Genomic DNA, 15,091 nt, shown 5'->3' with positions numbered 1-15,091 from the left:
GAATCTCTCTACCTCTACGTCTACCCTATCCATCCCCTTCATTATCTTATATGTCTCTATAAGATCCCCCCTCATCCTTCTAAACTTCAACGAGTACAGACCCAGTCTATTTAGTCTCTCTTCATCGTCCAACCCCCTCATTTCCGGTATCAGCCTAGTGAACCTCCCTCCAAGGCCAAAATATCCTTGCGCAAGTGCGGCGACCAAAACTGCACACAGTACTCCAGCTGCGGCCTCACCAGTGCCCTGTACAGTTGCAGCAAGACCTCCCTACTTTTATATTCTATCCCCCTCGCTATAAAGGCCAGCATCCCATTCGCCTTCTTGATCACCTGCTGCACCTGCAGACTGGGTTTTTGTGACTCATGCACAAGGACCCCCAGGTCCCTCTGCACTGTAGCATGCTGCAGCTTTTCGCCCTTTAAATAGTAATCCCTCCTACTGTTATTCCTGCCAATGTGGATAACCTCACACTTGCTAACATTGTACTCCATCTGCTAAGTTTAGGACGCCAGTCTAGCCAGTCGCACTTCATAACTCAAACACTCCAGCCCAGAAACATCCCGGTGAATCTCCTGTGCACCCCCTCCAGTGCAATCACACCCTTCCTGTGGCATCCAGAACTGCGCACAGTACTCTAGCTATGACCTAATGAGTGTTTCACACAGCTCCCATCATAACCTCCCTGCTCTAATAGCAATGTCTCAGCTAATAAAGGCCAGTATCGCAAAGAAGATTTCTGAGGATGTCCCCAGGACTTGTGGCCCTGAGTTATAGGGAGAGGTTGGCCAAGCTGGGAATGTATGCCTTGGAGCATCGCCGAATGACGACTGAACCTACTAAGGTGTATAAAGTCATGAGGGGCTTAGATAGGATGAACGCACATAGTCTCCTTCCCAGGGAGGGGGAAGTAAAAACTAGAGGGCTTAGGTATAAGGTGAGAGGGGAAAGATTTAAAAGGGGAAACCTCTTCACGTAGAGGGCGTCAACGGAATGAGTTGCCAGAGAAAGTGGTCGAGGCAGGTTCAATAGCAACATTTAAAAAGCATTTGGATAAGTCCATGGAGGGGAAAGGAGCAAAGGATAAATGCAAAATACTACAGATGCTGGAATCTGAAACCAAAAGAGAAAACACTGGAAAATCTCAGCAGGTCTGGCAGCATCTGTAAGGAGAGAAAAGAGCTGACGTTTCAAGTCCAGATGAACCTTTTGTCAAAGCTTTAACAAAGGCTCATCTGGACTCAAAACATCAACCCTTTTCTCTCCTTACAGATGCTGCCAGACCTGCTGAGATTTTCCAGCCCTTCCTCTTTTAGATGGGAAAGGATTAGAGGGAAACGGGCCAAATGTGGGCAACTGGGACTAGCCGGGGGAGCACCACGGTCAGCATGGACTAGTTGGGCCGAAGGGCCTGTTGCTGTGCTGTACTGCTCTGTGACTCTATGATTCCATCTCAACTCCCTGTCCTGCTGCCTTCCGGGATCAAAGAACAACCCAGCACGGGAAACAGGCCCTTCGGCCCAACGAGCCCGCGCCGCTGCATCACCCTACACCTATTCTACCCTGCGTATCTACGAATGGAACCCCTGACTTAGCCAGATTCAGGGGAGAATAGTGTCAATTTGGTAAACCAATCAGCCGAAGAGCACATCTTTGGGATGTGGGAGGAAACCGGAGCGCCCGGAGGAAACCCACGCATCCACAGGGAGAATGCGCAAACTCCCACAGACACAGGCCCAAATCCATGTATCTGCACAGCTAGCAGTGCTAGTCACCGAGCTGTTGCGGCGCCCGTCTCCCGGTCCAGGATCAAGCACACACACCGACACGAAGTACTAGGCCACTCCCGGAACCTCCAGGAGCAGCCCACGCACGACCCACCGTGTGCATGCCCCTCGTTTGACAATGAGGTGGACCTCCACCTGTGGAATAAAAAGACAAAAACATTAACTTACAAGTCTGCATTTCCGGTGTCTCCCGAGGTTCTGACCTTATTTAATAGCCCCTACTATAACCCTCCATCCTCGTTTCACTCGTGTCTGTCTAACTGAACCTTAAATGAGTCCAATGTTCCTGCCTCCACCACCCTACTCGGTAGCGCGTTCCATACCCCCACAACTCTCTGTGTAAAGAACCTTCCTCTCACATCCAAATTATACCTCTCCCCCCTCACCCTTAAATCATGACCTCTCGTATTTGTACCCAGTCTAGGGAGCAGTCTCTCTCTATTAACTCTACCTATTCCCTTCAGTATCTTATATACCCCTATCATGTCCCCTCTCAATCTCCGTCTTTCCAAGGAGAAAAGTCCCAGTTTCTCCAATCTTTCCTCGTAACCCAGCCCCTCCATGCCAGGCAACATCCTGGTAAACCTCCTCTGAACCCTCTCCAGAGACTCCACGTCCTTCCGGTAGTAAGGTGACCAGAACTGGACGCGGTACTCCAAATGCGGTCTAACCAACGTTCTATACAACTGAAGCATTAGACGGCAGCTTTTATACTCTATACCCCTTCCTTTAAAGGCTAACATCCCATAAGCCTTCCTGACTGAAGCATTAGACGGCAGCTTTTATACTCTATACCCCTTCCTTTAAAGGCTAACATCCCATAAGCCTTCCTGACAACATTCTCCACTTGTGTCGCAACCTTCATGGATTTGTGAACCTGCACTCCCAGGTCCCTCTGTATTTCTATACCCCTAATCGGTCTACCTTTTATCACATAGCTCCTCTCTGCATTATTCCTTCCAAAATGCATCACCTCGCATTTGTCAGGATTAAATTCCATCTGCCACCTATCTGCCCAATGCACCAACCTATCTATATCCTGTTGTATCACCTGACAATCCACTTCAGTACCCGCCAACCCTGCCGTCTTGGTGTCATCCGCAAACTTGCTGATCACACCACCTACACTCTCTTCCAAGTCGTTTATGTATACTACAAAGAGGAGAGGTCCCAGTACTGAGCCCTGTGGCACACCACTGGTCACTGGCCTCCAGCCTGAAAAGGTCCCCTCCACAACTACCCTCTGTCTCCTATTACCCAGCCAGTCCTCAATCCACCTAGCTACTTGACCTCGTATCCCATGCGCCTTGACCTTTTCTACCAGCCTACCATGAGGGACTTTGTCAAACGCCTTACTGAAACCCATATAGATGACATCAACGGCTCTCCCATCGTCAACCATTTTTGTCACCTCTTCAAAGAATTCCACCAGATTCGTAAAGCAAGACCTCCCTCTAACAAAGCCATGTTGCATATCCCTAATCAGATCGCAACGCTCCAAATGCTCATACATCCTACCCCTAAGTATTTTTTCCATTAACTTCCCTACCACCGACGTCAAACTCACTGGTCTATAATTTCCAGGGTTATCCCTACTACCTTTTTTGAACAGCGGTACCACATTTGCCACCCTCCAGTCCTCTGGGACCTCACCTGTGTCCAAAGAAGAGACAAAGATTTGCGCCAGAGGCCCAGCAATTTCATCTTTCACCTCCCTAAGCAGCCTGGGATAAATACCATCAGGTCCCGGAGCTTTATCAGTCCTTACGCTACCTAAAAGCCCTAGCACTTCCTGCCTCGTAATAGATATTTCCTGCAGCTGATCCTCAGCTCCCTCCAAGAGACCGCACGATTCCGAACCTCTCTCCTTCGTGAATACCGACGCAAAGTATTCATTCAGGAGCTCCCCCATTCCCTCCGACTCAATACGTAACTCCCCACTTTTGTCCCTAAGAGGACCAATTTTCCCTCTAACTACTCTCTTGCTCCTAATATAGGAATAAAATGCCTTTGGATTTTCCTTAATCCTACCAGCCAAAGCCATTTCATGCCCTCTCTTCGCCCTTCTAATTCCCCTTTTTAGCTCCCTCCTACTCTCTCTATATTCCTCCAGCGCACTCTCCGTACCCAGTCGTTTCGACCTAACATACGCCTCCCTCTTCTTCCTGACCAAGTCTTCGATACCCCCTGTAATCCACGGCTCTCTAATCCTACCTTTCCCATCCTTCCGCTTAACCGGAACATACCTCTCCTGCAACCATTTCATTTTGCCCTTAAAAGCCACCCAAGGTCCCTCTGTAATTCCTAGTCTTACTGTTCATTGTGTATTCCCTGGTCTTTGTTAGGAATAGATTAACTGCGACCTTCTACTTTAGACCTGATTTGCATGTTAATATTTTAATTGTACTCACCGGGTTTATATGGGGGTTAGAGGTGCCACTGGATGTTGGGTGTGTACGTGGAGATGTAAAAGAGAATAAAATGAGTTTGTGAAGAAGCTCGACTTGCATCATCTTTTATTACTGTAGGCTTAACCGCCTTGTTCGCCCTCCCACATAGCACCAAAGCAGAGGCCCTTTCACACTGATGTCTTTGTCTTTCTGCTCACAGATCCATCTCCGGTTACCGGCCTGTCTTTGCTAAACAGGACAACAGAATCGCTGGCAATAAACTGGATGGTGCCCACAGATTTGAAAGTGTCGCTATACAAGTACAGTATCACGGTCACGAGTGATTCTGGGCTTCCCATAATGACGTACTCTACTGAGCCAGGGGAGCATGCTTTCGTAGTGAAAGGCCTGCAGCCTGGGGTCCCATATAACGTGACGGTGATGTCAGTCACTCCCCAGAATACAACGAGCGCCCCTGAGGTCCTGACAGAAACCACTAGTAAGTTATCCGCGGAGGAATCTCTTCACTCGAGAGCGTGGTGGAGTTCCCCACCCCAGAGGAACAGCCATTATAAATTGGCACATCCTCTAGATATTAAAGACATCAAGTGCAGGAAAATGGCACCTGATGTAGACGATCTAATTGAATGGTGGGGCAGGGCCGAGGGGCCAAATGGCCTACTTCTGCTCCTGGGTTAGATGCTATTTTGGCGAATCAGTGCTGACTCGATGGGCTGAATGGCCTCCCTCTGCACTGTAGAGGTTCCATGGTAACTGGTTGCCTGGAATTTGAGGCGATCTCACCTTTTGTCTCCAAAGGGGTGCTGAAATTTCACATCCACTCCAACCAGATGGTTTAAAACTTCATCAATAAAATACCACTTCCTATTGGGTTATTAGAATCATAGAACCTCTACAGTGCAGCAGGAAGCCATTCAGCCCATCAAATTCACCCTGACTCTCTGACAAAAGTATCTTAATCAGACACTCTCTCTTTGCCCCATACGCATAATCCCACACATTTACCACACGAATACCAATGTCTTTGGACATTGTGGGGCAATTTATCATGGCCAATCCACCTAGCCTGCACATCTTTGGACATTAAGCAACAATTTAGCATGGCCAATCCACATAACCTGCACATCTTTGGACATTAAGCAACAATTTAGCATGGCCAATCCACATAACCTGCACATCTTTGGACATTAAGCAACAATTTAGCATGGCCAATCCACATAAACTGCTAATATTTGGACTGGGGGAGAAAACTGGAGCACCCAGAGGAAACCCATGCAGACACGGGGAGAACGTACAAACTCCACACAGTCACCCGAGGCCGGAATCGAACCCAGGTCCCTGGCGCTGTGAGGCAGCAGTGCTAGCCTCTGTGCCACCGAGCCACAGCTCTTGACACAAACTTATTTTTTGCGAAAATATACGTTATTCATATGGGTGGCATGGTGGCACAGTGATTTCCTCCGGGTGCTCCGGTTTCCTCCCACAGTCCAAAGATGTGTGGATTAGGAGGATTGGCCATGCTAAATTGCCATTTAGTGTCAGGGGAATTAGCAGGGTAAATATGTGCGTTTACAGGGATAGGGCCCAGGTGGGATTGGTGTTGGTGTAGGCTTAATGGGCTGAATGGCCACCTTCTACACAGTAAGGATTTTATGGTTCCAAAAAATACCTGAAAGAACAATAATATTCAGATTCTGTATATACATCATGTCGCATTCTGAGACGCTTCGCTAATGTGCGGAGTTTGCATGTTCTACCCGTGCCTACATGGGTTTCCTCCGGGTGCTCCAGTCTCCTCCCACACTCCAAAGACGTGTCGGTTAGGGGGATTTGCCATGTTAAATTGCCCCCTATTGTCCAAAGGTGTGTAGGTTAGGTGGATTGGCCGTGCTAAATGTGTAGGTTAGGAGGATTAGCCTTGCTAAATTGCCCCTTAGTGTCCAAAGATGTATGGGTTAGATGGATTAGCCGTGATAAATTATCCCTTACTGTCCAAAGGTGTGCAAGTTAGATGGGTTAGCCATGTTAAATTGCCCCTTAGTAACCCAAAGATGTTCAGGTTAGGCAGATTGGCCATGCTAAATTGTCCCTTACTGTCCAAAGATGTGGGAGTTAGATGAATTGGCCATGCTAAATTGCCCCTTTGTGTCAAGGGAATGAGCTGGGTAAATGTGTGGGTTTATGGGAAATAGGGCATGAGTGGGATTGTGGTTCGATGGGGCAAATGGCTCCCTTCAGCATTGCAGGGATTCTAATGTTCTATGAATACAAAGAAATGTTACAAACACATCAGAAATGGTCATCACAAATAGTGCGAGTGTATTTGAGTTGTCTGCACAGATCAGGTTGCACCCTGAGGCGGTTCCATTGTGATACGTGTAATAACCTCTGCCTACGTTCACCCTACCCGGCACTAACCCACTAACATGCTACGTTCATGATTGGTAAGCCAAACATAGAGCTCTTTACTGGGGAATGGCAGGTTTCCAGGAAGGCTCATTATATCCGTATTACCTATGGATCAACCCAGCTCCATATTATCACATGATAATTTGCATCATTTCCTGAAACTAGTACTGTGATATTTCCACAAGTCCCGTGAGTTCCACGGGGAATCATTAACTGATCTCCCAGAGTGGTTTGCTGAGTACAAGTTCCCTTGGTAACCGACTGCCCCGCTGTAACTCACTGTCTGAGCCCTCCAGGGGCAGACACTGGGAGGGGTCTTTTTTTCATTCATTCATGAGACGTGGACATCCCTGGCTGGCGAGCAATTTTGTTTAAAGTTTATTTATTAGTGCCACGAGTAGGCTTACATTAACACTGCAATGAAGTTACTGTGAAAATCCCCTAGTCGCCACACTCCGGCGCCTGTTCGGGTTACGCTGAGGGAGAATTTAGCATGGCCAAGGCACCCTAACCAGCACGTCTTTCAGGCTGTGGGAGGAAACCAGAGCACCCGGAGGAAACCCGCGTAGACATGGAGAGAACGTGCAGTCTCCTCACAGACAGTGACCCAAGACGGGAATCGAACCCCGGTCCCTGGCACTGTGAGGCAGCAGTGTGAACCACTGTGCCACCCTCTGCTGCCCATCCCTTCTCGCTTGAGGGCAGTCGAGACTCAGCCACGTTGCTGTGGCTCTGGAGTCGCATGTAGGCCAGACCGGGGTAAGGATGGCAGATTTCCTTCCCTGAAGGACATTAGCGAACCGGATGAGTCTCTCCGACAATGATTTCGTGATCATCAGTAAATTCTTAATTTTCTTTTACTGAATTCAAATTCCATCATCCCCCACAGCGGGATTCGAACCCTTGTCCCCAGAACATTAGCTGAGTTTCTGGATTAATAGTCTAGAAATTAAACCATCACCTCCTCATGGGCAGAACAGTGTCCCTGCTGGGACTTATCATGGAATCCTTACAGTGCAGAAGGAGGCCATTTGGATCCAGGCCCTCTATCCTGCCCAGTCCCTGTAATCCCATTTACCATGGCCAATCCATCTAACCTACATACTTTGGAATACTAAGGGACAATTTAGCACGGCCAATCCACCTAACCTGCACTTCGTTCAGTCTGTGGGAGGAAACCCATGTAGACACGGAGGCAATGTGCAAACTTCACACAGACAGTGACCCGAGGCTGGAATCGAACCTGTTTAACAGTAAATAACATTTCTTTCCAGTTGGGCTTCCTGAGCTATTCCACAGCATGTCAATCAGTACAGCAATGTGACAGTGGCCCTGATACTGTCTCACTTACTGCACTGACAAGTTACCTTTGCCCCGCACTCTGCTGTTTGGGGCATTTTGATGTCTCTGATGTGAATGTGTATCAGTTCTGATTACAGGTGACTGCCAAACTGTCAGCATTGCTCTATAGCCAACCATGCTGCCAAGGAACTGGGCAGAGAACCTCCCGCACTAACTCTCCCTTTCTCCCTCCCGCGCTAACTCACTCTCCCTTTCTCCCTCCCGCGCTAACTCACTCTCGCTCCCTCCCTCCCGCGCTAACTCACTCTCGCTCCCTCCCTCCCGCGCTAACTCTCGCTCCCTCCCTCCCGCGCTAACTCTCGCTCCCTCCCTCCCGCGCTAACTCACTCTCGCTCCCTCCCGCGCTAACTCTCGCTCCCTCCCTCCCGCGCTAACTCTCGCTCCCTCCCTCCCGCGCTAACTCTCGCTCCCTCCCTCCCGCGCTAACTCTCGCTCCCTCCCTCCCGCGCTAACTCTCGCTCCCTCCCTCCCGCGCTAACTCTCGCTCCCTCCCTCCCGCGCTAACTCTCGCTCCCTCCCTCCCGCGCTAACTCTCGCTCCCTCCCTCCCGCGCTAACTCTCGCTCCCTCCCTCCCGCGCTAACTCTCGCTCCCTCCCTCCCGCGCTAACTCTCGCTCCCTCCCTCCCGCGCTAACTCTCGCTCCCTCCCTCCCGCGCTAACTCTCGCTCCCTCCCTCCCGCGCTAACTCTCGCTCCCTCCCTCCCGCGCTAACTCTCGCTCCCTCCCTCCCGCGCTAACTCTCGCTCCCTCCCTCCCGCGCTAACTCTCGCTCCCTCCCTCCCGCGCTAACTCTCGCTCCCTCCCTCCCGCGCTAACTCTCGCTCCCTCCCTCCCGCGCTAACTCTCGCTCCCTCCCTCCCGCGCTAACTCTCGCTCCCTCCCTCCCGCGCTAACTCTCGCTCCCTCCCTCCCGCGCTAACTCTCGCTCCCTCCCTCCCGCGCTAACTCTCGCTCCCTCCCTCCCGCGCTAACTCTCGCTCCCTCCCTCCCGCGCTAACTCTCGCTCCCTCCCTCCCGCGCTAACTCTCGCTCCCTCCCTCCCGCGCTAACTCTCGCTCCCTCCCTCCCGCGCTAACTCTCGCTCCCTCCCTCCCGCGCTAACTCTCGCTCCCTCCCTCCCGCGCTAACTCTCGCTCCCTCCCTCCCGCGCTAACTCTCGCTCCCTCCCTCCCGCGCTAACTCTCGCTCCCTCCCTCCCGCGCTAACTCTCGCTCCCTCCCTCCCGCGCTAACTCTCGCTCCCTCCCTCCCGCGCTAACTCTCGCTCCCTCCCTCCCGCGCTAACTCTCGCTCCCTCCCTCCCGCGCTAACTCTCGCTCCCTCCCTCCCGCGCTAACTCTCGCTCCCTCCCTCCCGCGCTAACTCTCGCTCCCTCCCTCCCGCGCTAACTCTCGCTCCCTCCCTCCCGCGCTAACTCTCGCTCCCTCCCTCCCGCGCTAACTCTCGCTCCCTCCCTCCCGCGCTAACTCTCGCTCCCTCCCTCCCGCGCTAACTCTCGCTCCCTCCCTCCCGCGCTAACTCTCGCTCCCTCCCTCCCGCGCTAACTCTCGCTCCCTCCCTCCCGCGCTAACTCTCGCTCCCTCCCTCCCGCGCTAACTCTCGCTCGCTCGCTCCCTCCCTCCCGCGCTGACTCTCGCTCGCTCCCGCGCTGACTCTCGCTCGCTCCCGCGCTGACTCTCGCTCGCTCCCGCGCTGACTCTCGCTCGCTCCCGCGCTGACTCTCGCTCGCTCCCGCGCTGACTCTCGCTCGCTCCCGCGCTGACTCTCGCTCGCTCCCGCGCTGACTCTCGCTCGCTCCCTCCCTCCCGCGCTGACTCTCGCTCGCTCCCGCGCTGACTCTCGCTCGCTCCCGCGCTGACTCTCGCTCGCTCCCGCGCTCCCGCGCTGACTCTCGCTCGCCCCCTCCCTCCCGCGCTGACTCTCGCCCCCTCCCTCCCGCGCTGACTCTCGCTCGCTCCCTCCCTCCCGCGCTGACTCTCGCTCGCCCCCTCCCTCCCGCGCTGACTCTCGCCCCCTCCCTCCCGCGCTGACTCTCGCTCGCCCCCTCCCTCCCGCGCTGACTCTCGCTCGCCCCCTCCCTCCCGCGCTGACTCTCGCTCGCCCCCTCCCTCCCGCGCTGACTCTCGCTCGCCCCCTCCCTCCCGCGCTGACTCTCGGATGTCAATGCTGATCATCTTAACGTCGAACGTTAGCATGTGATGGAGAAATGAGGGTTATAGGTAAGCCTAGTAGGTATGGATATCATTGGTGCAACTTGTGGGCTGAAGGGCCTGTTTGTGCTGTAGTTTTTCTTTTTCTATGTTCTTTCTAAACAATATAGCAGCTTTCCGATTACCTGCAGCAAGTTTATTCGGTATCCAACTCAGCTGGGATACAAATTCCTTGTGGTTCCCGTACAGCTGCTATTCCAGCTGTGTCCATTCCTACTCTTTCCAGCCAAAGGCCATTACTGGTCTTTAATAAGAAAATAACAAAGGTGACTGAGGTGATTAAGAAGGTATATGACATGCTTGCCCTCATCAGCCTGGGCACTGAGTGAGAGAGTTGGGAAATCATATTGCAGCTATATAAAACTTGTCTAGGCCACATTTGGAACATTGCGTGCAGTTCTGGCCACCCTAAGATGTGGAAGCTTTGGAGAGAGTGGAAAGGAGGTCCGCCAGGACATTGCCCTGGTCTCGAGGGTGTTGGCCATGAGACGGGGGGGGCGGGGTTGAATAAACTGGGATTGTTTTCATGGGAAAGGCACAGGCCAAGGGATAGAGGTCCACAAAACGGTGAGAGGCATAGACAGGGTGGAGTGTCCGAGGCTTTCTCCCCAAGGTGGAAGTGTCAATTACAAGGGGGCACAGGTTCAAGGTGGGAGGGGGGTAAGTTTAAGGGAGATGGGTGGGGGAAGTTTTTCACGCAGAGGGTGCCTGGAACGCGCTGCCAGAGGAGCTGGTGGAAGCTGGCACATTAGCAACACTTAAGAGGCATCTGGATGGATACAGGAATAGGGAGGGGTCGAGGGATACAGACTGAGTAAGTGCAGTAAGGTTTTTTTTAATTGTTAGGGCACAGTCTTGGAGGGCTGTAGGGCCTGTCCCTGTGCTGTACTTTTCTTTATTCTTGTTCTAACTCAACCGCATAATTGCCAAAGCTTGCAGACAGATTGACATAGCAGCTGATATTTCAGTATCTGATTTAGATTGGATTTGATTTACGATTGTCCCATGTATTACGATACAGTGAAAAGCGGGGCAGCGCAGTGGTTAGCACTGCTGACTCACAGCACCGGGGTCGCAAGGTTCGATTCCCGGCTTGGGTCACTGTCTGTGCGGAGAATGCACATTCTCCCCGTGCCTGCGTGGGTTTGCTCCGGTTTCCTCAAGCAATCCAAAAGATGCGCTGGTTAGGGTGCATTGACCCAAACAGGCGCTGAAGTGTGGCAACTAGATGAATTTCATAGTAACTTCCATTGCAGTGTTAACGTAAGCCTTACTAGTTAAGCTTTGTTTCTTGCACGCTATACAGACAAAGTATACCGTTCATAGAGAAGGAAAGGAGTGCAGGATGTAGTGTTACAGTCACAGCTAGGGTGTAGAGTAAGATCAGCTTAATATAAGGTAGGTCCACTCATAGGTCTGACAGCAGCAGGGAAGAAGCTGTTCTTGAGTTTGTTGGTACGTGACCTCAGACTTTTGTATCTTTTTCTCGACAGAAGAAGATGGGAGAGAAAATGTCCAGGAAGTGTGGGGTTTTTAATTACGTCAGCTGTTTTGCCGAGGCAGGGGAAGTGTAGACAGTCAATGGATCAAAGGCCACTGCGAATCCACAGCGGATAACAGCTCGCAGTATCCAGGCGCACGCAGGGTAGAGAACATCTTACGCTAATCTTCTCTCTCTGCCTCTCTGTCTACAGATCCATCTCCCATCAGCGGTTTGTCTGTGTTGAGCAGGACAACAACGTCATTGGTAATAAACTGGACAGATCCCGAGGATCAAAGAGTCCAAAATTATACGTACAATATCACAGTCACCAGCGACACCGGACCTTTCGCCGAGACCTACCCCACTGCGAGAGATCAGAATGAGTTCAACGTGACAGGCCTAAAACCGGGGGTCAGGTATAACCTGACGGTGCAGTCGGTCACCCCCGAGAACACAACGAGTGCCCCAGAGGAGATGGAAGCCACCACAAGTAAGTAACCCCCACCGCACCCAACCCACTCCCCCACCCCCAGCCCTCCCGAACCCACCACCTTCATCTCTTAAAGGGCCGGACCCTCCATTGGAGAGTCAGTGACAGGCGGAACCGTGCAAACCACGACAGTGGCGCACTCAGACGCAGCTTGTGTTGAGATTGTCGATATCAGGCGGGCAGTGGTTGGACCTCAGTGCCCCACTGCGTGTTGGAAAGGAGGGAACGCGTCAGCCAGGATTCCATAGCGGGCAAGGTGGTAGAGTTCTGGTCATTGGGTTGCCCGTAGAGGATGCCTCACGTTACGGGTGGCACAGCGGTTAGCACTGCTGCCTCACAGCACCAGCGACCTGGGTCCGATTCCCAGCTTGGGTGACTGTGTGGAATCTGCACAGTCCCCCCGTGTCTGCGTGGGTTTCCTCCGGGTGCTCCGGTTCCCTCCCACAGTCCGAAAGACCTGCTGGTTAGGGTGCATTCTCCCTCGGTGTAACCCGAACAGAAGTGTGGCGACTGGGGGATTCTCACAGTAACTTCATTGCAGTGTTAATGTAAGCCTACTTGCGACAATAATAAATAAACAAAAATTAAACAAACAAAATGCTAATGAACTCTCTCTCTCTCTCTTTCGATTTCTGTCGACAGATCCCTCTCTGGTCACTGATCTCTCTGTGTTGAGCAGAACAACAACATCATTGGTAATAAACTGGACGGATCCTGAGGATCAAAGAGTCCGTGAATATACGTACAATATCACAGTCACCAGCGACACCGGACCTTTCGCTGAGACCTACCCCACTGCGAGAGATCAGAATGAGTTCAACGTGACAGGCCTAAAACCGGGGGTCAGATATAACCTGACGGTGCAGTCGGTCACCCCCGAGAACACAATGAGCGCCCCAGAGAATATGGAAGGCACCACAAGTAAGTAACCCCCACCCCACCCACCCCACCCACTCCCCCACCCCCAGCCCTTCCCAACCTCCCCACCTCCATCTCTTAAAGGGCCAGTCCCTCCATTGGAGAGTCAGTGACAGGCGGAATCGTGCAAACCACGACAGTGGCGCACTCAGACGCAGCTTGTGTTGAGATTGTCGATATCAGGCGGGCAGTGGTTGGGACATTGCAGTTGACCTCAGTGCCCCACTGCGTCTTGGAAAGGAGAGAACGTGTCAGTCAGGGTGTAGAGAAAGATCAACTTAATGCGAGGTAAGTCCATTCAAAAGTCTGACAGCAGCAGGGAAGAAGCTGTTCTTGAGTTGGTTGGTACGTGACCTCAGACTTTTATATCTTTTTCCCGACGGAAGAAGGTGGAAGAGAGAATGTCCGGAGTGTGACGGGTCCTTGATTATGTTGGCTGAGCTTCCCGAGGCAGCGGGAAGTGTAGACGGAGTCAATGGATGGGAGGTTGGTTTGCGTGATGGACTGGGCTTCATTCACAACACTTTGTAGTTTCTCGCAGCCTTGGGCAGAGCAGGAGCCCATACCAACCTGTGATACAACTGGAAAAGATGTATCACATAGTGCAAATTGGCAAGAGTCGTAGGGGACATGTCAAATTTTCTTAGCCTCCTGAGAATGTAGAGATCTCGCACGGTACGGCACTGAGGAGGAGACATTGGCCCATGTGTTAGGCATGTGACCTGGTACCGCTGTCATATCTTTCTATAGCAAGTCTCACTCCGGAGGCAGGTTCATCACAGAGTCACTGTCAACCCATAGGCATCTGATGGCAAGAACACATAGGACTCACGTGAATTACTCTCTCTTTGCCTTTCTGTCGACAGATCCATCTCTGGTCACTAATCTATTCCTACTGAATAGGACAACAGACTCACTGGTAATAAACTGGACGACTCCCAGCGATCCAAGAGTCGATGAATACACGTACTGTGTCACAGTCACCACCGATGCTGGAGCTCTGATTGGGAGCAACTTCACTCTGAGAGGGCAGGACGAGTTCCCAGTGACAGGCCTGAACCCTGGGATCAAATATCACCTGAAGGTGCAGTCCGTCACTCCTGAGGACACACGGAGCTATCCCAACGAGATCGAAGGCACCACAAGTAAGTTCCTCCCTTTTCCTCCCCCCCACCCTGGGTTCGAATCCCGCCACGGCAGATGGTGGAATTTGAATTCAATAAAAAAAAACACTCTGGAGTTAAGAATCTATTGATGACCAGGAAACCGTTGTCGATAGTTGGAAAAGTGAGTTCACTCATGAGGTTTAGGGAAGGAAATAGAGCAAAGATCAAAGAAAATTTGGAACAGGCCCTTCGACCCTCCAAGCCTGCACTGACCATTCTTCCCGACTGAACTAAACCCCCCTACCCTTCCAGGGAAAATATCCCTCTATTCCCATCCTATTCATGGATTTGTCCAGACAGCCCTTAAAACTCACTATCGTATCTGCTTCCACTCCCTCCCCTGGCAGTGAGTTCCAGGCACCCACCACCCTCTGTGTAAAAAAACTTGCCTTGTACATCTCCTTTAAACCTTGTCCCTCGCACCTTAAACTTGTGCCCCCTAGTAATTGATTCTTCCACCCTGGGAAAAGTCTTCTGACTATCCACTCTGTCCATGCCCCTCATAATCTTGTAGACTTCTATCAGGTCGCCCCTCAACCTCCGTCACTCCAGTGACAACAAAACCAAGTTTCTCCAACCTCTCCTCATAGCTAATGCCCTCCATGCCAGGCAACATCCTGGTAAATTTTTTCTGTACCCTCTCCAGAGCCTCTACATCCTTCTGGTGGTGTGGCAACCAGATTTGAACACTATATTCCAAGCACAGCCTAACTGAGCTTCTGTAAAGCTGCATTATAACTTGCCACTTTTTAAACTCAATGCCCCGGCTGATGAAGGCAAACATGCCATATGCCTTCTTGATGACCTTGTTGGCCACCCTTACCTGGCCTACACGCAACTCCAGAGCCACAGTAA

General features: G+C 51.8%; 1 protein-coding gene across 1 annotated transcript in view; it reads left to right on the top strand.

Annotated features, from left to right (window-relative positions):
* The window catches only part of LOC145361514 (receptor-type tyrosine-protein phosphatase eta-like), a 57,991-nt gene that overhangs the window by 34,772 nt on the left and 8,128 nt on the right, over positions 1-15,091 (top strand). The window contains exons 7-10 of the mRNA XM_080217326.1: positions 4,398-4,676; positions 11,874-12,152; positions 12,795-13,073; positions 13,937-14,215. Of these exons, the coding sequence (XP_080073452.1) occupies positions 4,398-4,676; positions 11,874-12,152; positions 12,795-13,073; positions 13,937-14,215 (1,116 nt within the window). The remainder of the gene's footprint in view (positions 1-4,397; positions 4,677-11,873; positions 12,153-12,794; positions 13,074-13,936; positions 14,216-15,091) is intronic.

The sequence above is a fragment of the Carcharhinus amblyrhynchos genome, chromosome 35 (genome assembly GCF_965287045.1).
Source record: "Carcharhinus amblyrhynchos chromosome 35, sCarAmb.v2.hapA, whole genome shotgun sequence".
Lineage (NCBI taxonomy): Eukaryota > Metazoa > Chordata > Chondrichthyes > Carcharhiniformes > Carcharhinidae > Carcharhinus > Carcharhinus amblyrhynchos.
This window is presented reverse-complemented; position numbering and strand designations above follow the sequence as displayed.